General features: G+C 47.2%; 2 protein-coding genes across 2 annotated transcripts in view; one reads left to right on the top strand and one right to left on the bottom strand.

Annotated features, from left to right (window-relative positions):
* The window catches only part of RPGRIP1 (RPGR interacting protein 1), a 66,780-nt gene that overhangs the window by 41,573 nt on the left and 2,401 nt on the right, over nt 1-22,806 (bottom strand). Inside the window, exons 2-3 of the mRNA XM_083471089.1 lie at nt 18,269-18,378; nt 42-155 (exon numbers count right to left, since the gene is read on the bottom strand). Coding sequence (XP_083327215.1) covers nt 42-129 — 88 coding nt within the window. The 5' untranslated portion in view covers nt 130-155; nt 18,269-18,378. The remainder of the gene's footprint in view (nt 1-41; nt 156-18,268; nt 18,379-22,806) is intronic.
* Nucleotides 14,904-21,591, top strand: LOC310691412 (G-protein coupled receptor 4-like). The gene is made up of 2 exons (XM_083471189.1): nt 14,904-14,989; nt 19,194-21,591. The coding sequence occupies exon 2, from the start codon at nt 19,474-19,476 to the stop codon at nt 20,503-20,505; it is 1,032 nt and encodes a 343-aa protein (XP_083327315.1). The 5' UTR covers nt 14,904-14,989; nt 19,194-19,473; the 3' UTR covers nt 20,506-21,591.

Genomic DNA, 22,806 nt, shown 5'->3' on the forward strand with positions numbered 1-22,806 from the left:
AAATGCCCTAAAAAACCACTCCTCCCCAACCAAATTTTGACCTTGTATAGCCGCAATCACGGAGGGCTTCTGGTTGGTGTCTCGGACTGGCAGATCGCCTGCTGTTTCGTCCAACACAAGCAGCGACATGGCTGGGAAGGAGGCCTGGAACAAAGCTGAAATAACAAAGATGGGACTTAGGAAGAGAGCTTTGGAAGGAACACGGCAGCTTTCTTAGGCACACCCCAGACTCCAAGTGGTGAAAGGTTTCAAGAACCCCAGCACATACCTTGGGATTCTAGAGTTGTGAGATCAATCCCTGCTTTGGTCAAAAGATTCCTGCACTGCAGAAGGATGGACTAAATTAGTGGTTTTCAACCAGTGTGCCGTGGCACCCTGGGGTGCCTTGAACGATGGTCAGGGGTGCCGTGGGCAACACTGGCCTCTTTCCCTCTTTCCTTCCTTCCCTCCCCTGATGCCCTCTCATGTCTCTGCCTCCCAAAGGCTTGCACAGCTGTTTGTTGCAGCAGCCCTGGCTACAAGCTCCCCAGGCGAATGGTGCCTCTGGGGCTGGCCAGGGGGTGCTGGTTGCCAGGAGCTGAGGTGGCCTCAGAGTGAGCAAGCAAGCAGGCAGGAGAGGGAGCCCAGTCCGCCAGTCTGCCAGTGCTTGCTGTTGGGAAAGGAGAATAGTGAGAGGCGGGCAAGTGCTGGCCTTTCTTGTGCTTGCTGTGTGCAAGGCCTGCCTGGAAGTTGAGTGCCCACTTTTGACCCTGCCGCCTCCCAAGGTAAAGTGCTGGCCTCACATTCACCTTTGGCCAGTCTCTGTTGGGCCACTAAGGTTGGGAATATCCTCTTCTCAGGCCCCTGTGGGACAGTGAGAGGAGGCATCTCTCTTTGGGGCAGGAGAGGGGTGCAGCTCAGAGATCAGGGGCAGCGGCTGTCCGGAGGACTCCCAAGGAGAGGGGAGAGGAGAGGAGGCTGGGGGGGGGGGGAACTCCACAAGGCAGGTTATTCTGAAAGGGGCGAGAAGCTGCCACTTCTGCAGGCAAGGGGTGGCACATCTGGGCTCCTGAGGGTGCTGCAGAAAGAATGACGTTGGTAAAGGGAGCCGTGGACTCAAAAAGGGTGGAAACCTCTGCACTAGATTATCCTTGTGGTCCCTTCTGACTCTGCGATTCTATGCTCTAAAGTTAACTTAGAGTGTATTCTATGATCCCTGCTGTAGAAAAGGACATGCCTGAGACCTTCCTTGTTAACCACACGACACAAACATTTCCTTAGCAGCCATGTGTGCCTGTTTTTATTGATTTTTCTGATTGCCACAGCACCTGCTGGTACTGTATCACTGTAGTGTGGTTTCAGTCTGCTGTGTTTAGGAAACAGAGGTAGCTGCCCCATAACAAACAAATCAGCCAGTTGGGTCTATCCAGCTCAGTACAGTCCACACTGACTGGCAGCAGCTCTCCAGGGATTTCAGACATTGAGCGTTCCCAGTCCTACCTGGAGACGCCGGGGATTGAACCTGGGACCTTACGAATGCAAAGCGGATGCTCTGCCACTGAGCTATGCAGCCTTCCCTAAGGCTAAGCCCTTTAAACTTTCGATAGAATCTACTTTGTTTATAGTGGGAAGGCAGGCTAGATATTTCCTTTTCGTAAAGAAATGCATACTCATTTTAGTGGAAAACACAGCCCCGTATTGACAAAGAGACAGAGTTCAACGGGAGAGGGAGGTTTTCTGGACCTGAGGTTGCTCCCAGACCACCTGTCTGCAGCGAGCTAGAGAACACCTGTGATTTACAGAGCCTTCACTCTGAATTTGTTTGCCAAAGGAGGTGATGCAACATCGTCTCAAGCAGTTGCTTTCCCATGCTTTCAGGTACATTTCCCCCATCCGTTGCAAAAAAAGGTCCATATTTTCCTTTTCTTTTGGAAGGCAGGTTTGCTGCACTAGAGTTCCCAATCAACTTTAATTGCACAGCCCAAATCGGCCAGTGTGTGGCTGAATCCTTTCCCCAAAATGGCGATCTTCGAAGCATCCTTTGAGACTTTGTTGAAGATCAAGGCCTCTCCCGCCTCCGGATGCTTTTGAATCTGCCTCTGCAGCCGCTCGCTTGCAGCGGAAATAACTGCACTCTGTTTCTTGATCTGGCCTCTTCCATCTCCCCCCCCCCCAGCCGCCACGGCCTGGAAGAAGCACTTGATCTCGCCACCCACACAGTCCTGCAAGAGCAACTGCGGATTTTCTCTCCCCTCCCACTAAAACCTCTTGCCATCTGTCAGAAAGAGCTCAGTCCAGGCTGTTATGTTTTCAGTTCCCGTCTTTACGGGCACGCCACACTTGCGTTTTATCGCCGGTGTCTTCTGCAACATGTCTTTGACGGAACAACAGTGCATCAGTGGTTTGATTTATTCCAATTTCTTTTTTTAGTTGTTCTGCTCCACATCCTCAAGGCTACCACATTGCTGCTGTCTGGAGGAGCTGTAAAAGTGCACGGTTGAACTGTGGAACTCGTTGCTGCAGGAAACAGCGATGGCCTCCTACTTGGATGGCTTTAGAAGAGGATTTGGCAAATTCAGGGAGCCCAAGACTGTCTGATACCAAGTCAGATCAACAGTCCATTTTTCAGGTTTCAGGGAAGGATCTCTCTCAAACCTACCTGGATATGCCAGGAATAAAACCTGGATTTCTTCTGCATGCTCTGCCACTGATCAATGGCCTTTTTCCTATAAGATGTAGCTGTAAGCTGGAGCTACAACTCCCAGAATAGTGAGTGAGTGAATGAATGAATGAATGAATGAATGAATGAATGAATGAATGAATCTTTATTGCTAAAAGCTATAAGCTGTCAAAAGTTACGCGGGTGGCGCTGTGGGTTAAACCACAGAGCCTAGGACTTGCCGATCAGAAGGTCGGCGGTTCAAATTCCCGCGACGGGGTGAGCTCCCGTTGCTCAGTCCCTCTTCCGCCAACCTAGCAGTTTGAAAGCATGTCAAAGTGCAAGTAGATAAATAGGTACTGCTCTGGTGGGAAGGTAAACGGCATTTCCGTGCGCTGCTCTGGTTCACCAGAAGCAGCTTAGTCATGCTGGCCACAAGACCCGGAAGCTGTACGCCAGCTCCCTCTGCCAATAAAGCGAGATGGGCGCTGCAACCCCAGAGTCGGTCACGACTGGACCTAATGGTCAGGGGTCCCTTTACCTTTACCCTATAAGCCGTCACAATTGGTCACAACGCGTTAGATACAAATAACTGATTTAAAACTGAACAACAGCAGCAGCAAAGCAAGCATACAAAAATGCAAAGATCCCTGTTGCATAAGTTAAGCACTCCACGTCTCACACTCCCCCTTATGATACTTGTCTTGGTGCCTAGCTCTCAACTTATTTGCAGCCAAGGCAAATGTTGCAGCCCATGCAGTCATAAATGCATTATTGCCAGCCAGTAAAATAGAGATTTGCTCAAGAGGAGTTTGGTTGGAAAGAGAGCAAAGGATGGAATCGAGGAATTTTTGTCGAGGGGATGTATATAAAGGGCACCGTAACAAATAGCGTTGAATGTCCTCCACGTCTCCCGACTCACAGATGCTTCCCAGAATAGTTTCACGATAACAGAAATGTAGAGTTGGAAGGGACCCCGGGGGTCATCCAGCCCAGCCCCTTGTAATGCAGGAATCTCAACAAGAGCATCCAGGACAAGATGGTCATCCAGCCTCTGCTTAAAATCCGCCAAGGAAAGGGAGTTCACCTCCTTCTCAGGGAGTCTGTTCCACTGTTCTTACTGTCAGAAATTTCTGATGTTGAGTTGTAAACTCCTTTCTTGTAACCTGAAGCCATTGGTTCGAGTCCTACCTGCCAGAGCAGGAGAAAACAAGCTTGCTCCATCTTCCACATGACAGCCTTTATGATATGGGAAGATGGCTATCATATCTCCTCTCAGTCTCCCCTTCTCCAGGCTAAACATACCCAACTCCCTCAACCGCTCCTCATAAGGCTTGGTTTCTAGGCCCTTCACCAGGGGTCAACAAACTTTTTCAGCAGGAGACCAGTCCACAGTCCCTCAGACCTTGTGGGGGGCAGGACTATATTTTTTTTGGGGGGGGGGGGGAATGAACGAATTCCTATGCCCCACAAATAACCCAGAGATGCATTTTAAATAAAAGCACATATTCTACTCATGTAAAAACACGCTGATTCCCGGACCGTGCATGGGCCAGATTTAGAAGGCAATTGGGCCGGATCTGGCCCCCGGGCCTTAGTTTGCCTACCCATGCCCTTGATCATCTCAGTCGCCCTGCTCTGCACACGTTCCAGCTTGTCAATATCCTTCTTAAATTTTGGCACCCAGGACTGGACATAGTATTCCAGTTGTGGTCTGACCAAGGTAGAATAGAGTGGTATCAATCTCAGTTCCCAGTGAACTCTGGGAATTGTAGCTCTGTAAGAAGAATTGGTGTCTCCCAACTACTCTCATTGTGCTTAACAAGCTACAGCTCCCAGAATTCTTTTGGGGGGAGCCATCACTGTTTAAAGAGGCAATAGAGTGCTTTAAACACACATTGTGGATGTAACTCTGGTGTATAGGATTGCACTGTGAGTCTCTCAGGTGACACAAAGCTCTGCTGTTTTGATGCAACAAGCTAGCGTAGCTTCTTGTCTGGAATTAGGTAAATGATCCTTTTTGTTGGGCAAATTTAGGCGGGCACATTGGACTATGCAAACCTTTTAAAGGACTCTGGAAGAATGGAAAGGGGGCAAAATTTCACACAAGAAGTGCACACACACTTTGTTATAACACGAAACATTTGCATTGCTGATGGCAGGCTCTGAACAACTCAAAAGACATTTACATTGTTTATGGGAGATTTGCAAAGGTAGACAATAAATGGCTGATAACAGTTTCTGAGGGGAAGAAAAAACGAAGAGTGTCTCTAATTCTGCCCTGTTCAGAGAAGGTGAGCAGAAATTAATGAGCCTCAGTTAGTCTGCTTTCACATGGCAGTTTATAGTACAGTGGTACCTCGGGTTACATACGCTTCAGGTTACATACGCTTCAGGTTACACACTCTAACCCAGAAATAGTGCTTCAGGTTAAGAACTTTGCTTCAGGCTAAGAACAGAAATCGGGCTCCGGCGGCGCGGCGGCAGCAGGGGGCCCCATTAGCTAAAGTGGTGCTTCAGGTTAAGAACAGTTTCAGGTTAATAACGGACCTCCAGAACGAATTAAGTACTTAACCCGAGGTACCACTGTATTCCAATTCCCTGACGCTTCCCTGCTGCTTAATTTCCACATTATATGTGAGCTTTCATTTGATGTCAAAGTCCATTCCAGAAAAACCAAAAGAATATTGCATGCATTTAGCATTCAGTTTTGTGTTATCTGATTCCAGAAAAAAATCCATTTGCAGCCCCCTCAATTGGGAAAAAAATCGCAGGAACGAAGGGACAAAATTTGGGGCAGTATACCAGCATACACGTTTTTCCTGCCGTTTTCATGGGGGAACCATGACAGAACAGAAACACGCATGTGTGAAAAGCGTAGGTGAGCGGTGACATCGTCCAATGGTGTTTATTGTTGTTACACCACCCCCACACCTACTGGTGTGAAAGAAATTTAGCATGATGCACTGCTATATCTGTCAAAAAGCCACAATTACGTAACACAACACATCCTGCAGTGTGAAAGGAACATTAGAAATCTGGGTGGAAGCAGTATAATCAGCAAAACTAACCTGATATTCCCACATTTGAATGTACCCTTAGTTAAAGAAAAAAATTCCTTCCAGTAGCACCTTAAAGACCAACTACGGTAAGTTAGTTCTAGGTATGAGCTTTCGTGTGCATGCACACTTCTTCAGATATACAACTTAGGTATCTAACTTAGGTATCTTCTTCAGATAGTGTGCATGCACACGAAAGCTCATACCTAGAACTAACTTAGTTGGTCTTTAAGGTGCTACTGGAAGGAATTTTTTTATTTTGACTATGGCAGACCAACACGGCTACCTATCTGTAACTGGAACCTTAGTTAAACAGACAGACATACCCTCCAGCACTTCGCCGATGAAAATAGAGATGTCCTATTCCATAATAATGATGATGATGATATATTTACTATTTATACCCCACCCATCTGACTGCGTTGCCCCAGCCACTCGGGTTGTGGCTGATGGGCCTCAGGGTTTTCGGGAGAATAAGCCCAAATAAGATCTTGTAAGGTCGAAGTCCACCTGCCCCTGCTTAGAAGCATCTCTCTAGGACAGGCATCCCCAAACTCGGCCCTCCAGATGTTTTCAGACTACAACTCCCATCACCCCTAGCTAACAGGACCAGTGGTCAGGGATGATGGGAATTGTAGTCCCAAGGGCCAAGTTTGGGGGTGCCCGCTCGAGGATTTCAGGCAGACGTCTCTTTCAGCCCAACCTGAAGATGCAGAGGAATGAACCTGCCACGGCAGAAATTCTTCTGTTGTCTGTCACCTTCTCCTCTCTGCTCCCCGCCCCAAACCATGCTGTGATTTTAAATTCCCTCTCCGGATATTGAAATTAATCAGATTCCAGCTCACGCTTATACAGGCCGAGACGGAGATGGGGCTTTGCGCTCTATCCAATCCCTCCGACGCTTTTGCCCCAGTTTGCTTTCGCCTTCCGCACCACTTAAGAGGCTGTCTTCTCGATGGTTCCGTATTTCGGTTTCTCGGTGAGTCATGTTAGGCAGACGCTGCCCAGAAGGGAAGGACGAAATCCCTTTGGTAATCCTGGCCTGCCTAAGCTCATTAATGGGTCAAGGAGGAGGAGGAGGAGAAAGGGTACTTTGGGCAACAGAAGGATGGAGAGACGGGCAAGCTGCTGGCCACCCAGTTAACATGCCAGCAATTAATCCCTCACTTTCCACCTCACGGAAGACTTGAAAAGCAAGTCAGGGTGGGCAAAGAGTATTGGGGTGTTAGAGCAAAAGGGGAAAGACCACTTGTATACCTGAACGAGCATCTTCACCCCCATCGTTCAGCCCGGACACTGAGGTCCAGCGCCGAGGGCCTTCTGGCGGTCCCCTCATTGCGAGGAGGGAAGTTACAGTGGTACCTTGGGTTACATATCCTTCAGGTTACATACGCTTCAGGTTACAGACTCTGCTAACCCAGAAATAGTACCTCGGGTTAAGAACTTTGCTTCAGGATGAGAACAGAAATCGTGCAGCGACGGCGCAGCAGCAGGAGGCCCCATTAGCTAAAGTGGTGCTTCAGGTTAAGAACAGTTTCAGGTTAAGAACAGACCTCCAGAACGAATTAAGTTCTTAACCTGAGGTACAACTGTACAGGAAACCAGGCAAAGGGCCTTCTCAGTAGTGGCCCCCTCCCTGTGGAATGCCCTCCCATCAGATGTCAAGGAAGCAAACAACTGCCTGACTTTTAGAAGACATGCGAAGGCAGCCCTGTTTAGAGAAGTTTTTAACTTTTGTTGTTTTATTGCGTTTTTAATGTTGTGTTGGGGGCCACCCAGAGTGGCTGGGGCAACCCAGTTAGATAGGGGGCATATTATTATCATGATCATTCATGTATTGTTTGATTTGGATTTATTTTCATGCATTTATTACACCCCAACTTCCTTCCAACATGGGACCCAAGGTGGTGCAAGTATGATCCCCTCCAGGAATTTCAGCAAAGTGGTGGCCTGGTCTGAACTGTCCCACTGCCTCAGGAAGACAGAAATCCAGGGACCAGGCAGTTCCTTGTTTAAATCTCACCTGGGTCATGCACTCACCAGGTAGCCTCTCTAGCAGGCTGCTTTCTCTCATGCCAAGCAATTAACACCTGCAATATTGTGGCGGGGGGGGGGGGATAATACTGAGTGTCCTTACAGCAGGTATGGGCAACCCTTTCCCACCTGAGGACCACATTCCCTCCAGTTAACCTTCTGTAGGGATCCATCCCATTGGACAGGGCTAGAAGCCAAAGTGAGAGAAGCAACGTATGTTCTAGCCAGGCAAAAAACCCTCAAGGAGGGTACAATGAAGGGCTGAGAAAGGGATGTGGCCTAAAGAGATCCTCCCAGGGCCAGAAAGAGAGACCTGGAGGGCCAGACTGGACCCCCAGGCCAGGGGTTCTCCATACACATATCCCTCAACTGTCCTGATTTAAGCGGGACATCCCATTTTTAGGAGCCATGCTCTCTCGCGAGTCACCTGGCGGCTCCCACGAGATCACGGCTTTATCATCTCTTTCTATGTTGTTGATGTTGTGCTGTTGTTTTAATTTCCCTTAAGGTGCATTGAAAAACCATGCCTTTTGGAGCATCTGCTGCCACGGTAGTTACCAAGGATGCTCTGATTCACATACTTCCTTCCCTTCCTGTCTCACCATCCGAAGCAACAGAACATCAGTGCTTAGGGGGAAAAAGTGCTTTGAACCCTTTGAAGACAGCTGATTAAATCAGATTATGAGAGGTGAAGGCCGGGATTAATTCACGTCTATGAGGGGCATCGATGAATGTGTTCATTTATTTGCCTGCCTTTGTCTCACTTGGCCCGAGTTAATTTTGGCTAAGAGGAACATTGATAAATGAGTGTATGCATGCGATTGCAAAATGGTCCTCCTTATTTTGCAGCTTCTGAATTGAGGACTATTAACACTGTCTATGTGGGTTTCATGCCTGTCCTTTGTTGAACTGTCTCTGCTGAGACTGGGGCTGTGTTGTTGATTACAAAATAATTACGAACGCAGCTTTTCATTTGGTGGTTTCAAATTAACTGTGGCGCATTTCACTCGGAAGCTGCTTGCGGATTTTTATTTCAGCTTTGGGTGGGTTTGAGTTTGGGAAGGGGTTACGTGCGTATTGGGAACTGAAATATCACCTTGATGTTCAAAATGTGACTGATGTTTGGTGGAAATTTTCGTTTTACTGAACACAGATGTGACTATGAACTGTGGTTTGAGATTACTTTTACTGCATGCGAAAAGGAGAAGCTGACTTTGAAGGTTGTACTTTTCTGGCTGTGTGGACCTCCGGTTGCTGTTTGTGAGTTGAAAGCCTGCCTGCCTCTGCTAGGGAGAGAGGTCTGGAAGAGAGATTCATTACTCTCTTGTAGCAGAGATAGCAATATGGCGATCGTTCCAAGCACATTAAAACTTGGGTTAGATTTCCATCTGCCCTCATCCACCTTTAAACAAACGTTCCCCAGAAAAATACTTACGCTAGAATACACCACAGACACTTAGCTCAGCAAATAGACAAACGTTCTGCTCACAGTTTCAGACGTTGCAGCAAACAAGTCTCCATCGGTGAAATAAAGATGAAAAAGGGTTCTGAACAACTGAAAGGAAAGAATTGGGGTTCCTTACAAAAAGAATCATGCGAAGATGCAGGCTGTAAAGTCTCCCTTTTTGAGATAATCAGTTCACTTGGTTTTTCTTGTGGTTGGGAGCCGTGGACCAGCCGCATGGCTCCTTGCTTGTTCCTAGAAGCAAAGGAAAAAGAGGGGGGAAAGCAAGGAAACAAAAGTCGGTTGTCAGAATGGGAGTCAGTTGATGTCATGAGAAAAACAAAGATGGAACAAACTGGCAAAGCTAGTGTGGCAGAGTGGTTAGAGTGTCACGCTAGGGCCTGGGAAACCAGGGTTCAAATCTCCACTAAGCTGTGAGGCTCACTAGATGACTGTTGACCAATCACTGCCTTTCTCCGCCTAACCTACCTCATATGGTTGTCTTGAGGATAAAATGGGGAGAAGGAGAATTATGTATGCCACCTTGAGCTCCCTGGCGGAAAGGTGGGATACAGAAGTATTAAAACAAACCCACACTTCTACAGTACTAAATATAGGAAGAGTAATGAGATACAAGGACAGAGCATGAGGATGAGGTTTTTTGGGACCGAGCAGTAGTCTGGAGACCAAACAGCACCTTCTTCCACGAACTGAGATAACAAGGGTTCTTTGTGCCAGTTATGCGGTCGGCAAGCTCTGTGTTAATTGCAAACAGCCCCTCCATCCTATGCGCAGGTGGTACATAAACGTAAATAACACCGTATATCCTAAAGACACATTGAACCAAAACATTCATAGAATTGTAGAATTGGAAGGGACCCTGAGGATCAGCTGGTCCCATCCCCACAACGCAGGAATATGCAGCTGTCCTATACAGGGATCAAACCTGCAACTTTTGGCATTATTAGCACGACACTAATAATAATAATACTTTGGCCACCTCATGAGAAGAGAAGACTTCCTGGAAAAGACCTTGATGTTGGGAAAGATGGAGGGCACAAGGAGAAGGGGACGACAGAGAACAAGATGGTTGGACAGTGTTCTCGAAGCTACCAGCATGAGTTGGACCAAACTGCGGGAGGCAGTGGAAGACAGGAGTGCCTGGCGTGCTCTGGTCCAGGGGGTCACAAAGATTTAGACATGACTAAACGACTAAACAACAACAAATAATAATAATAATTTATTATTTATACCCCGCCCATCTGGCTGCATTTTCCCAGCCACTCTGGGCAGCTCCCAGCAGAATATTAGAAAACATCAAACATTAAAAACTTCCCTAAACAGGGCTGCTTTCAGATGTCTTCTAAAAGTCAGATAGTGGTTTCTTGACATCTGATGGGCGTTCCACAGGGCAGGTGCCACTACCAAGAAGGCCCTCTGCCTGGTTCGCTATAACCTCACTTCTCGCAGTGAGGGAACCGCTCGAAGGCCCTCGGAGCTGGACCTCAGTGAATGATGGTTGAATGATGGGCGTGGAGACGCTCCTTCAGGTATACTGGGCCAAGGCTATTTAGGGCTTCAAAGGTCCGCAGTAACACTTTGAATTGTACTCGGAAACGTACTGGGAGCCAATGTAGGTCTTTCAGGATCAACGTTATATGGTCTTGGTGGCCACTCCCAGTCACCAGTCTAGCTACCGCATTCTGGATTAGTTGTGGTTTGTGGGTCACCTTCAAAGATAGCCCCACGTAGAGCACATTGTAGTAGTCCAAGCAGGAGATAACCAGAGCATGCACTACTCTGGCAAGACGGTCTGCGGGAAAGTAAGGTCTCAGCCGGCGTACCAGATGGAGCTTGTAGACAGCTGCCCTGGACACAGAACTGACCTGCACTCTTAAAGCAGCTATGCTAACCACTATACAGTGGATGCTCGGGTTGCGCACTTGATCCGTGCAGGATGTACATTCGCAACCCACAGCTGCGCGTCTGCACACACGCGGGTTGTGATTTGGCGCTTCTGCACATGCAAGACCGCCAAAACCCGGAAGTAACCCGTTCCGGTACTTCTAGGTTTCGGCAGACCGTAACCCAAAAAAAAGCAACCTGAAGCATCTGTAACCTGAGGTATGACTGTACCACCAACGCATGGAAACCGCAGTTCCCAGGAGCTAAACGTATAGCGCAGTTGGGGCCTGCTTTTTTCTTTTTTAGGAGTTCAGAGGAGCTGTTGCTGCTTGCACAGCTGAGCCTCTCTTCCCCAAAAAAGAATAGGCAGTTCTAAAGAACCAGAGATCAAACCTCAAGAGGGAAGTGGCCTGCAAATGCAGATCTGTGTAGGGCAGGGAACATGCAAAGAAAAGGAATCCCTGTCACGGCTTCCTCTATCGGCTGTGACTTCATTCCCCCCCCCCCCCTGCAAGCCAGCATCAGGACACAAAAAGGCCAGAAAGTAAAACCTCCAGCCGGCCCCACATTGCAAAGAAGGGTTGTAGCTAGTGCTTTTTTTTTTTTTTTTGCGTTCCAGCTGAAAAACAAAGCCCTGGTTGTAGCTCAGTTTGGCAACCAGCAGGTCCCAGGTTCTATCCCCAGCGCCTATCAGGACATTAATAAATAAATATGGTGTCAGAGCTGCTCCCAGATCCTAGCTCCCAGAGGATCATGCTAGCCAGCGTTCACTTTATAAAAGTCTTTATTGAATTACAGTTTCCATTTCCAAGCTGCTGCGTGCAGCTCTACGTCTTATAAGCTAGACCGGCGAAGCTCCGTCTGAGTCCCCGCCTCCTGTACACCAACTTAATATCCTAGCCTTACTCCACCTTTTCCGCCTGACCGTTCTTCTCTGGGTCCCTCTGCCCCCCGTGGTCTCTTCCTTCCTGGACTCTTCTGACGCTGACCCCCCGGACCCTTCTGTCTCCTTGCGTCGGGCTTTAGGACCTGGCTCCCTTTCCGGGCTGCTTACTGCGCCGCCTTCCTGTGCATTTGAACTTGGTGTGCGCGCCCAACCTTCCACTTTCCGCTTGACCGTTTCTTCGCTCTCCGATGGAGGTGTGGCCACTCCTGACTCATGCCCTCCCCCCTGCTGCGAGCTGCCAGAGCTCGATACCTGGCGCCTTTCCTCCCCACTGCGCTCTGTTGGTGACGCTGGCCCCGATTTCCAACTGCTGCCCTCTGAACCCTCTCTGGACCCTTCTTCCTGGGGTGTCCCCCTAAGCTCCCCCCTTGCTCTGGCCACTGGCGCTCCTTTCTGTGAATCTTCTGATTCACTGGACAGACTCGGAGATCTCGGGTCGTTGTCGTCACTCATCTTTTCTTCGGACTCCTCCCCCTCGCTCTCTGTTTCCTCCCTTGCCCTCGCCTCTGCTCCTGAACCCCTGACATATGGGAAAATATTTATTAATAAATATGGAACAATGGGTCAGAATTCACATCAGGATGAAATCAGATCAAAAGCCAACAACAACAAAATACGGTTGGTTGGGGAAAGGAACAATCCGAAGCATATCTAGGCCAGGCAAAAGGAAAATCCATTTTATTGGTCTGATATTCTTATTTGTTAACTGCTCAGGAATTTTTAAGGAATTGCAGTACAGTGGTACCTTGGGTTACATATGCTTCAGGTTACATACGCTTCAGGTTACAGACTCCGCTAACCCAGAAATAGTGCTTCAGGTTAAGAACTTTGCTTCAGGATGAGAACAGAAATCGTGCTCCGGCGGCGTGGCAGCAGTGGGAGGCCCCATTAGCTAAAGTGGTGCTTCAGGTTAAAAACAGTTTCAGGTTAAGTACAGACCTCCGGAACGAATTAAGTACTTAACCTGAGGTACCATTGTATTAAGAAAGTTAGAATGGCATAAACCATTTGGTAAAGAAGAGAGAGGAGCGGGATCAGAAAGCAGTGATAAACTGCAACAATGCATTGAGGGATATGTAGAACTAACCTCTTTGCCCCATAGCAGGGGACCGTAGAGGAGAAGCCATCACAGAATAGTTCAGGGATGGGGAACCTGTGGCCCTCGAGGGAAGTTGGTCGTCTACAACTCCCATCATCTCTGACCATTGGCTAAGATGTTGATCCAACAAATGACATGCTCCCTGTACCTTCCTTTTGAAGGACAGGCCAAGCATAGCTCTTAACCCAGCAAGAAGCCAGAGTCCTTGACCTGGTTAAGCCAAAGTATCTGGAAAGGAAACCACTTAAGAGGAACGGTTGAGAGAGTTAGGCATAGTTTAGGCTGCAGAAGAGCAGACTGAGAGGAGTGGTATGATAGCCACCAACAAATATTTGAAGGGTTGTCCCACAGAGGACGGAGCAAACCTGCTTTCTGCTGTTGGGCCTGAACCAATGGATTCATATTACAAGACAGGAGATTCTGATTAACTGAAAAATCTCTCCGACCGTCTGGCAGTGGGACAGACTCCCACTGCCGTAGTTTTGTTGCTGAGGCTCGATGTGCAGAGCTCAGTGGAGTAGGACGGCAGCCAAACAGAAGAGTCTCTGATGTGTACTTGCCTGAAGGCAGCACCGGCATCCAAAGTATTGTCCAGTCCAAAGTTTGGGGGCACAGCAATCTACATGGTCAGACAATCCAAGGGTCAGAGAATCCGATGATCATGGGGTCAAGGGCCAAGACAAGCAAGAAGCAGCAAGGTAGAGTCAGGAACAACAAGCATTGTTTCCAGCACCTGACTGCTGCTGGAAGCTCTGCTTAAGAAGGCTGAAGCCAGCTGGTTCTCATCAGCGCCTTCTTCTGTAAATCCTGGAAGGCTGATCATTGCAGGTGGAGTCACTCCGCCTTCTCCCTCTTCAGGCTGCTGTTCATCAGGTGAAGCTGGCCTCTGACACCCTTGGAAGGTGGTGAGATTTGTTGGAAGTTTTTAAACAGAGATTGGATCTGTCAGGGTTTCTTTAGATGTGATTGCAGGGAGTTGGACTAGATCAGGCGTAGGCAAACTCGGCCCTCCAGATGTTTTGGGACTACAACTCCCCTATTCTCTGACCACTGGTCCTGTTAGCTAGGGATGATGGGAGTTGTAGTCCCAAAACATCTGGAGGGCCGAGTTTGCCTATGCCTGGACTAGATGACTCTTGGGGTCTTTTCCAACTCTGCAGTTCTTCATTGTGTGCCTGCATTTCCCCCTTATGGGTAGCTTGTGGTATGTAGGAGGGGGCTTCAATTAGATTGGGGAAATGGTTCAGGCAAAAGGCCTAACCCTCTGCAAGGACAAAGAACCCCCCTCCAGTGTGTCTCTCTCTGTGTGTTCACTGCTACTTCTGAGTCAAAATCAGATATCATTTATCTCCAGAATCACACCCCGCATCTGCAAAGCTGCCAGTTCCCACTTTTCTTGCACAAATCAGCCAGTCCCTTGTGGTATGCTTCTTGACTCCTGCAGGTGATTTGCCCATTTGAAAAGGGATAAAAACAAACATACCTACAACCCTTCAAGAATGCAACAGTTATTTCAGTGTCAAATCTCTGACTTCCCAGATGGTATCTATCTATCTATCTATCTATCTATCTATCTATCTATCTATCATCTATCTATCATGTTGGTAAGTCCCTTCTGAGACGCACAGCAACCTGAGAGCAATATGTAAAACCCAAAACAGCTTTATTTGAGTTCCCACTTGGCTGTCTCCTATGATGTACAACTTGGTGGTTATCACTTAACTGAGACTAGCACATTCTGCATGCTATCTGAGTCACAAAAACCACAGTGACTGACACAGCCACAAAGAGAGGATGCCATTCCAAAGTATGAAGCAGTTGCAAGCAAGCAGGTGTGTGAATCGTCTCTTGGGTCAGTAATGAGGTGAGTGCTTCAATTTTTTATTATTACTGTTTTACAGCATGAAACAAACAAACAAACTCAAGCCGACTTTGAAATCAGCCTTGATCATTCATTCTCTTAATGCCCAATTATGACGGCTGAGAGAGTTGGGTTGCAGAAGAGGCGACTGAGAGGACGTATGCTAGCCACCTTCAGATATCTGAAGGGCTGTCACATGGAAGACAGAGAAAGCTTGTTTTCTGCCGCTCCAGAGGGTAGGACCCGAACCAATGGCTTCAAGTTACAAGAAAGGGGATTCTTTAGGAAGAACTTTCTGATGGTGAGAGCTGTTTGACAATGGAAGGGACTCCCTCAGGAGGTTGTAGACCAGGCATAGGCAAACTTGGCCCTCCAGATGTTTTGGGACTACAACTCCCATCATCCCTGACCACTGGTCCTGTTAGCTAGGGATGATGGGAGTTGTAGTCCCAAAAATATCTGGAGGGATGAGTTTGCCTATGCCTGTTGTAGACTCTCCTTCCTTGGAGGTTTTTAAGCAGAGGTTGGATGGCTATCTGTCATGGATGCTTTTGCTTGTGATTCCTTCATTGCAGGGGGTTGGAGATAATGACCCTTTGAGCCCCTTCCAGCTCTGCAATTCTATGAATCTATTATTCAAAGTATGCATCCTTACTAATTCTGTGTGTGTGTATCTTATGGTGTTTGGCTACCAGTTGCAAAATAAAATTTACTATTGGAGACTAAGAGCATGGGAACACACTACAGGGATATGGCTCAGGAAAGCTCTAGCAATAATATTTTGCTTCTACTTCTTTCTCAGATATCAGTAATCTTGTTTTTACAGCAGTAACAATGCAAGGTATTCAACCCTTCTCAGAGCAGACCTGTTGAATTTAGCAGACATGCCTAACTTAGGTTCATTGATTTGAATGGGTCTGCTCTGAGCAGGATGTACCGTATTTTTCAGTCCATAAGACGCACCAGACCATAAGATGCACCTAGCTTTTGGAGGAGGAAAACAAGAAAAAAAATATTCTGAATCCCAGAAGCCAGAACAGCAAGAGGGATCGCTGCACAGCGAAAGCAGCGATCCCTCTTGCTGTTCTGGCTTCTGGAAAAGCTGTGCAGCCTGCATTCGCTTCATAAGATGCACACACATTTCCCCTTACTTTTTAGGAGGGAAAAAGTGAGTCTTATAGAGCAAAAAATACGGTACTTAAATACAACCTAAGGAAGTGAAGAATGGAATCTGCTCGTTCCGGATGCAGCCCCGGCTGTGCACACACACCATACTGTTGAAGCACAGCTAAAGCAACCCCCCTGCCTCCCCCAGAAAGGACTCATTGGGACTGTAATTTAAGGGTGCTGGGATTCGTAGCTCTGTGAGGGATAAACTACAGTACTTAGGATTCTTCTCCCCCCCCCCCGAGGGGGGGGAGTGCTTTAAATGTATGGAAAAAATAGAACCTGAAATCAATAGATTTGTCTATTCCTAAACACTGGGAATTTGTGATCAGCCACCAAACCAAGCTCACCCATTGGCTTTCAAATAAAATTGGCATAGTTTCCTTCTGGCAATCTTTTCCAGCAACCTAACTGGGGCTGGGGCCGGCTTCTTACATTTTGCTATTGTTGGATATCTGGAGGCAACCCTGTATCGCGAGATTTTTAATGTCTAATGTTTTACAATTTTTTTATGTGCTGTAAGCCGCCCAGAGTGGCTGGGGAAACTCAGCCAGATGGGCGGTGTATAAATAATAAAATTATTATTATTATTATTTATTATTATTATTATTAGCATAAGAAGATCCTGCTGGGTTAGGCCAACGTCCCACCTAGAATATATTTCAAATCACCCAGAAAAATACCAGTAAATACCCATCTCCCTTCCTTCTTTATTCCTGTCTCCAAGCGGTTTCTTCTGTACACTGAGGAAGTTGCCCCTGAGCATGTGGGCAGACTTCCATTCAATCGCTGGCACAGATGAGGTCAGAGTCTGACAGACTGTGGGTTATGAAGGGACACAACCACAGGACGGTTCTCACCGCAGTCAAATGTCATGGAAATTCCCTGTGCGCAGGCTTGGCTTTTCATTCATCAATGCTCAGCAGCATGAGGAGGAAAGCATGTTCTGCAACAGTGAAACGGAGCTCTTTGGCAGTAGATGTTTATAGGGTAGGGACACCTGCTGTGGCTCCCTTGATCTTCAGATGAGTGGAACAGGCCTGAGAACAGAAAGAGGACATTGCCAGGATATGTGAGGGCAGCCAAGTCTGCTGGGTTCTGAAAGCCTTCCAGTTGCCTAATGGGCAAAGCCTTTGTTTGGCAATTAAGGTGGTGATATCCACCTTAATTTGAGGAATATCAGAAGCTGCCTTTACAGTGGTACCTTGGGTTACAGACGCTTCAGGTTACAGACTCTGCTAACTCAGAAATAGTACCTTGGGTTAAGAACTTTGCTTCAGAATGAGAACAGAAATCGCGCGGCAGCGGAAGGTTCCATTAGCTAAAGTGGTACCTCAGGTTAAGAACAGTTTCAGGTTAGATAATATGTAAAGAAATATACAATAATAAGAGTACATTCATTTGTAAAAAAATGAATATACAACGGGAAAGACAGGAAGTCTAGTGTGTTGGTATATATATGATTTGGAGGGGGGATTTGTTTTTGTTTTTTCTCTTTGTTCTTTCTTTTTTTTGTTTCATTTTCTTTCTAGGTATATAAAATTTGTATATAATTTATGTATACATGTTGGAAATTATATTATAGTAAGTCCTGTAATGTAATATGACAACGTTTAAGAATGTTAACAAATAAATAAAATGCAAATTAAAAAAAAGAAACAAAAGAACAGTTTCAGGTTAAGAACGGACCTCCAGAACAAATTAAGTTCTTAAACCAAGGTACCACTGTATACTGAATCAGGCCATTGGTCTATCTAGCTCAGTAGTATATATATATATATATATATATATATATATATATATATATATATGCAGGTTTTGGTGTCCTCGGGTGTCTTCCCGTGTAAAAGTTGGGGTGTCTAGGCGACGTTTCGACGAGGTCTCACTCGTCATCTTCAGGCTGGTGCTTTCGGCTTCTTGTTAGTATATATATATATATATATACTCATGGGATGCGGGTGGCGCTGTGATCTAAACCACTGAGCCTCTTGGGCTTGCTGATCAGAAGGTTGGCGGTTCAAATCCCCAGGACAGGATGAGCTTCTGTTGCTCTGTCCCAGCTCCTGCCAACCTAGCAGTTCGAAGGCACGCCAGCGCAAGTAGATAAATAGGTACCAGTGCGGTGGGAAGGTAAACGGTGTTTCCGTGCACTCTGGCTTCTGTCACGGTGTTGCGTTGCGCCAGAAGCAGTTTAGTTGTGCTGGCCACATGACCCGGAAAGCTGTCTGTGGACAAATGCCGGCTCCCTCGGCCTGAAAGTGAGGTGAGCAGCACAACCCCATAGTCACCTTTGATTGGATTTAACCATCCAGGGGTCCTTTTCTCTTTCCCGTTATCTACACTCATCCTCCCCCCCCCACTATAAGAGTCTTCGTATAGTGACTCTTTCTAAATTTGCATATAAATAGATGGATGGTAAATGATCAGATGCTCTTTTTTAAAAATAATAATAATGCAAAGTTATGTACTGTTGAGGGGTGACTCATGCCTTTTGGGGTGATGCCTAACTGGCCAGTGATCCTAGGCATCTATCTATTCAGGAGGGTTGTATTCCCAGGTAAGAGGATTGCATAAAGGTAAAGGTAAAGGGACCCCTGACCGTTAGGTCCAGTTGCGGATGACTCTGGGGTTGCAGCGCTCATCTCACTTTATTGGCAGAGGGAGCCAACATACAGCTTCCAGGTCATGTGGCCAGCATGACTAAGCTGCTTCTGGCGATCCAGAGCAGTGCATGGAAACGCCATTTACCTTCTCGCCAGAGCGGTACCTATTTATCTACTTGCACTTTGACATGCTTTCAAACTGCTAGGTTGTCAGGAGCAGGGACCGAGCAACGGGAGCTCACCCCGTTGCGGGGATTTGAACTGCCAACCTTCTGATCAGCTAGCCCTAGGCTCTGTGGTTTAGACCTTAACTATGTGCAAAAGGTACATTAGGACTGCAGACCTTTGGGGGGGCGGGGAAAGGTAGCGGTTACACACTTATTTCCAAGTCTGAGAACTGCCTGATCCATTTTTTCCTGCAATCTTTCCCATGCCAGGTCTTGAGAAGCCCTCTCTATTTTCTTTTTCTTAATTAAAAACTGATCTGGATTAGAAGGAAGGGCAGGCCACCAAAGAAGAGAAGTGGCAGCAGGGGCATTTGCCACCTCGTCCGCAGTGTCCTTCGTTTCCACCTGCACACCCTGTGGACGAGTCCAGTGGCCAGCAAGTTCAAGCAAGATATGTGCTGTCTGCAACGGCTGTGAGATGACAGTCCGGAGCAATGGGGCTCCATGGGAAGAGAGGGGAGAAAACCCACAATAATTTCCAATAGGCGCCATGAACATCTCATGCCACCCTTTGCCTGTCAACATCACCAAGTACTTTCAAATCCCCATCTATTCGGTGGTGTTGGTGGTCGGGCTGCCTCTGAACAGCTTGGCGCTTTGGGCCCTGAGTCACCAGATGAAGAGGTCCATCATCCTCTCTGTTTACATCACAAACCTGGTGCTGGCCAACATCTTACAGACCCTGACGCTCCCTTTATGGATGTACTACAGTTACCACGATCACAAAACCAGCCTTGGGAAGGAGGTGTGCGCCGTGGCCGGCCTGGCGTTCCGCACCAACTTCTACGCCAAAAACAACTTCTTGTGCCTCATCGCCATGGAGCGCTATTTCGGCCTGGTCCACCCGCTCAGATTCCACAGGCTGCAGACCATGCGAGGTGCTGCCAAAGTGAGCGCCGTTTGTTGGCTCCTGGTGGCAGCTTTCTGTGCGGTCGGCATCGGGATACAGATCAGAGGTGAGTGGCCAGAGGAGCAGCCGCAGGAGCGCTGCCTGGATGGCTCCAAGCTGAACTATCAATACGCCGAGTTTAGGGTGAGCATCACGGTCTTCTCTTTCTTTATACCGTTCCTGCTCATGGGGTTCTTCTACTTCCGGGTCCTGTACGAACTCAGGAAAGTGGCCTCTCTGGAGCAGAAAACGAAAAGGCAGATCTACGGCTTCATCTCTCTCACGGTCGTCACCTTTTTCGTCCTCTTCACTCCTCACCAGGTGACTTCGTATTACAGGTATTTCTGGGAAGTGATGCTCCACGGGAAGGCAGTTGAAAGCTGTGACTTGGTGAGGAAGATCTTCATCTACCAACGTACAACTTTGTTCTTTACCACCTTGGGCAACATCTTTGATCCTCTTCTGTACATCCTGCTCCTCAAGGATATTCGGGCAGAGTTCAGATACACCTTCACTTTCAAGTCTCGCAGGGCAGGAGTCTCAAGCAAGTCAGAACAGCAAGGTTTTCCTCCATGCTTTACCACCGGTAGACAAATGCAAGACCAGCTTGGGGCACAGGACGTACCCGACTAACGCTCCACATGCAAAGTGTTAAGTTGTGGGTGAACATATCAGACGACACAGCGATTCTTCAAATAGCTCTTGTTTATTCACAGGCCAGGACAGAACTGCACTGAAGGGCTCAGTCAGCCTGCTTATATAGAGCTCCAGTACCACGTTACTTTGACAACTTTCTAAAACTATCCAATCACTGAACGTCACTTTTGATCCTTCATTTGCATAACTATCTACAGTATCCCCCTGCTGGCCCAGGGTGAGAACTTCAGTACATAGCACAAAGTATGATGGTTGAAAGCAGGAGCGAGGAATCTGTGTCACTCTCCAAAGGCTGCTGAACCACAGCTCCCACCAGCTGCAGCCACATGGGCCGACACTCAGGAATGAGGGGAGCTGGAGCCCAGCAATATATGGAGAATAGGACTGGGCGATATCTGGTTTTCAACATTTTGATATATCACCAATTAAACATTGTGATATACCTACATATCACAGCCTGAAATAAGGATGGAGCTATGTAGAGGCATCACAGATTTTTCTGCATTGTGATTTCCTTCCCTGCTCTTGTGATCTGCTGCCCCCTTGCATGAGGGAGAGCTGAGCCAGCAGAGTTAACAGGGGCTGCAGGAATTAAGAGAAGCATTGGCTGGCTTCATGGTTTTCCCCACATTGCGATTTTTGCATAGCGTGCACAAACACACACACATTATGATTCACAATATATTGCCAGGTCAAAAATTATGAAACTGATATCACAATTATGGACTTTAAATCGGTTTTGGATGATGATATATTGATATAAAGCCCAGCCCTATTGGAGAGTTGTAGCCAAATTTGCCATCTGTGGTTGAAAGCGCTCTTGTCCCCAGATTTTCCAAACACTTTGATTGATTTCTGATAACTTGGTATGATCAAAGCTTTGACCTTTGCTGGAGAAATGTAGATCCTGACTCCATTGTAGGTACTTGTAAATAACATAGCTATCATTCTGCGGCAATGTGATTTGTCATTTCACTGACGGTTTTATGCAGGGATTTGTGATTGAATCTGATGGTGTTTTAGGGTTTGTATACCAAAAGCTCCCCAGCCTCCCCAAATTAAAAAATAAAAATATACAAAAGTTGCATTGTGACTTCACTCCCAAGAAGAGAACTGGGAATTTTGGGTGGGGTAGAGGAGATATTACATGGCGTGGAGCTTACCAAAAGGAGAATGTTGATGGGCAAAGCAGTCGGTCCCACCAGAATGTATATAGGAGGAAGAAAGCACTATGCAAGAGAAATTGCCCAGTTTATTAAATGAGCATTTCGTGTAAGCTGCCCATTAATGGCATACTTGCTACTGCTTTGCAGTTTGTTGGTGTGGACTCAACTTAAAATTAGATTCACTATGGTAGCCTGGGAGCTATTGTGGCATCAAAGTAGTTGAGAGTGCCAAGACTACAAACCTCTGTTGGCTGTGCATCCCACCACTTGTTTGCAAAGCAGTGCGCAAACATTAGCAAGAATAAATCTGTATCCTTAGAATCTTAGAATTGTAGAGTCGGAAGGGGCCACAAGGGTCATTTAGTATAACCCCCTGCAGTGCAGGGATCTTTTGCCCAACGTGGGGCTCAAACCCATGACCCTGAGCTTAAGAGTCTCATGCTCTACCAACTGAGCTATCCCTTAGATCATGTATCTTATCATTTCGTTCCTTATGAAACACTGCTTTTTGATGCATTGTTCTCCAAACACTTTTTACACAATGTGCACACATTCGAAGAACAAGGAGTCCCAGGTTCAAATCTCCACTTGGCTATGAAGCTCTCTGGGCGACTTTGGGCCAGCTGCAATTTCAGAGCCCAATGAACTTGTTGTGAGGATTTGCTGTGGGGGAGCAGGGACCTTATAAGCCATTCATGTCGGGGGGGGGGGATGCAGTGGAGGATGCTGGCAGGACTGAAGGGGGAAGGAATGGGTTTCTGTGCAGTCAGTCTGAAACGGGACCCCGAATCCTCATTTTTCCTCTTCCAAGGGAGCATTTCTAAAATGCATTAACTTGAGCTCTAGAGTCAATGTATAAACAGAAAGCCAGGTGTATAAACAAGTGCTCAAAGCCCACTCTTTTATCAGTCCGTGACGGCAATGGATGGCCTTGCCAGTCTGGGTCTTATCTTACATCCTGACCACAAAGATGCATAGACCTTGTCAGGTCTGACAAGAGACCCGGGAACGGTGCCAGGAGTGCTCTTAGAGTTGGTGGCCTCCTGTCCCAAGATAAGAGTATAGGAACAGGAACAACCTTTTATGGTCAAGAGTACTGGAACAGCATTCT

The sequence above is a fragment of the Podarcis liolepis genome, assembly GCF_965112155.1.
Source record: "Podarcis liolepis genome assembly, chromosome: 13".
Classification (NCBI taxonomy): domain Eukaryota; kingdom Metazoa; phylum Chordata; class Lepidosauria; order Squamata; family Lacertidae; genus Podarcis; species Podarcis liolepis.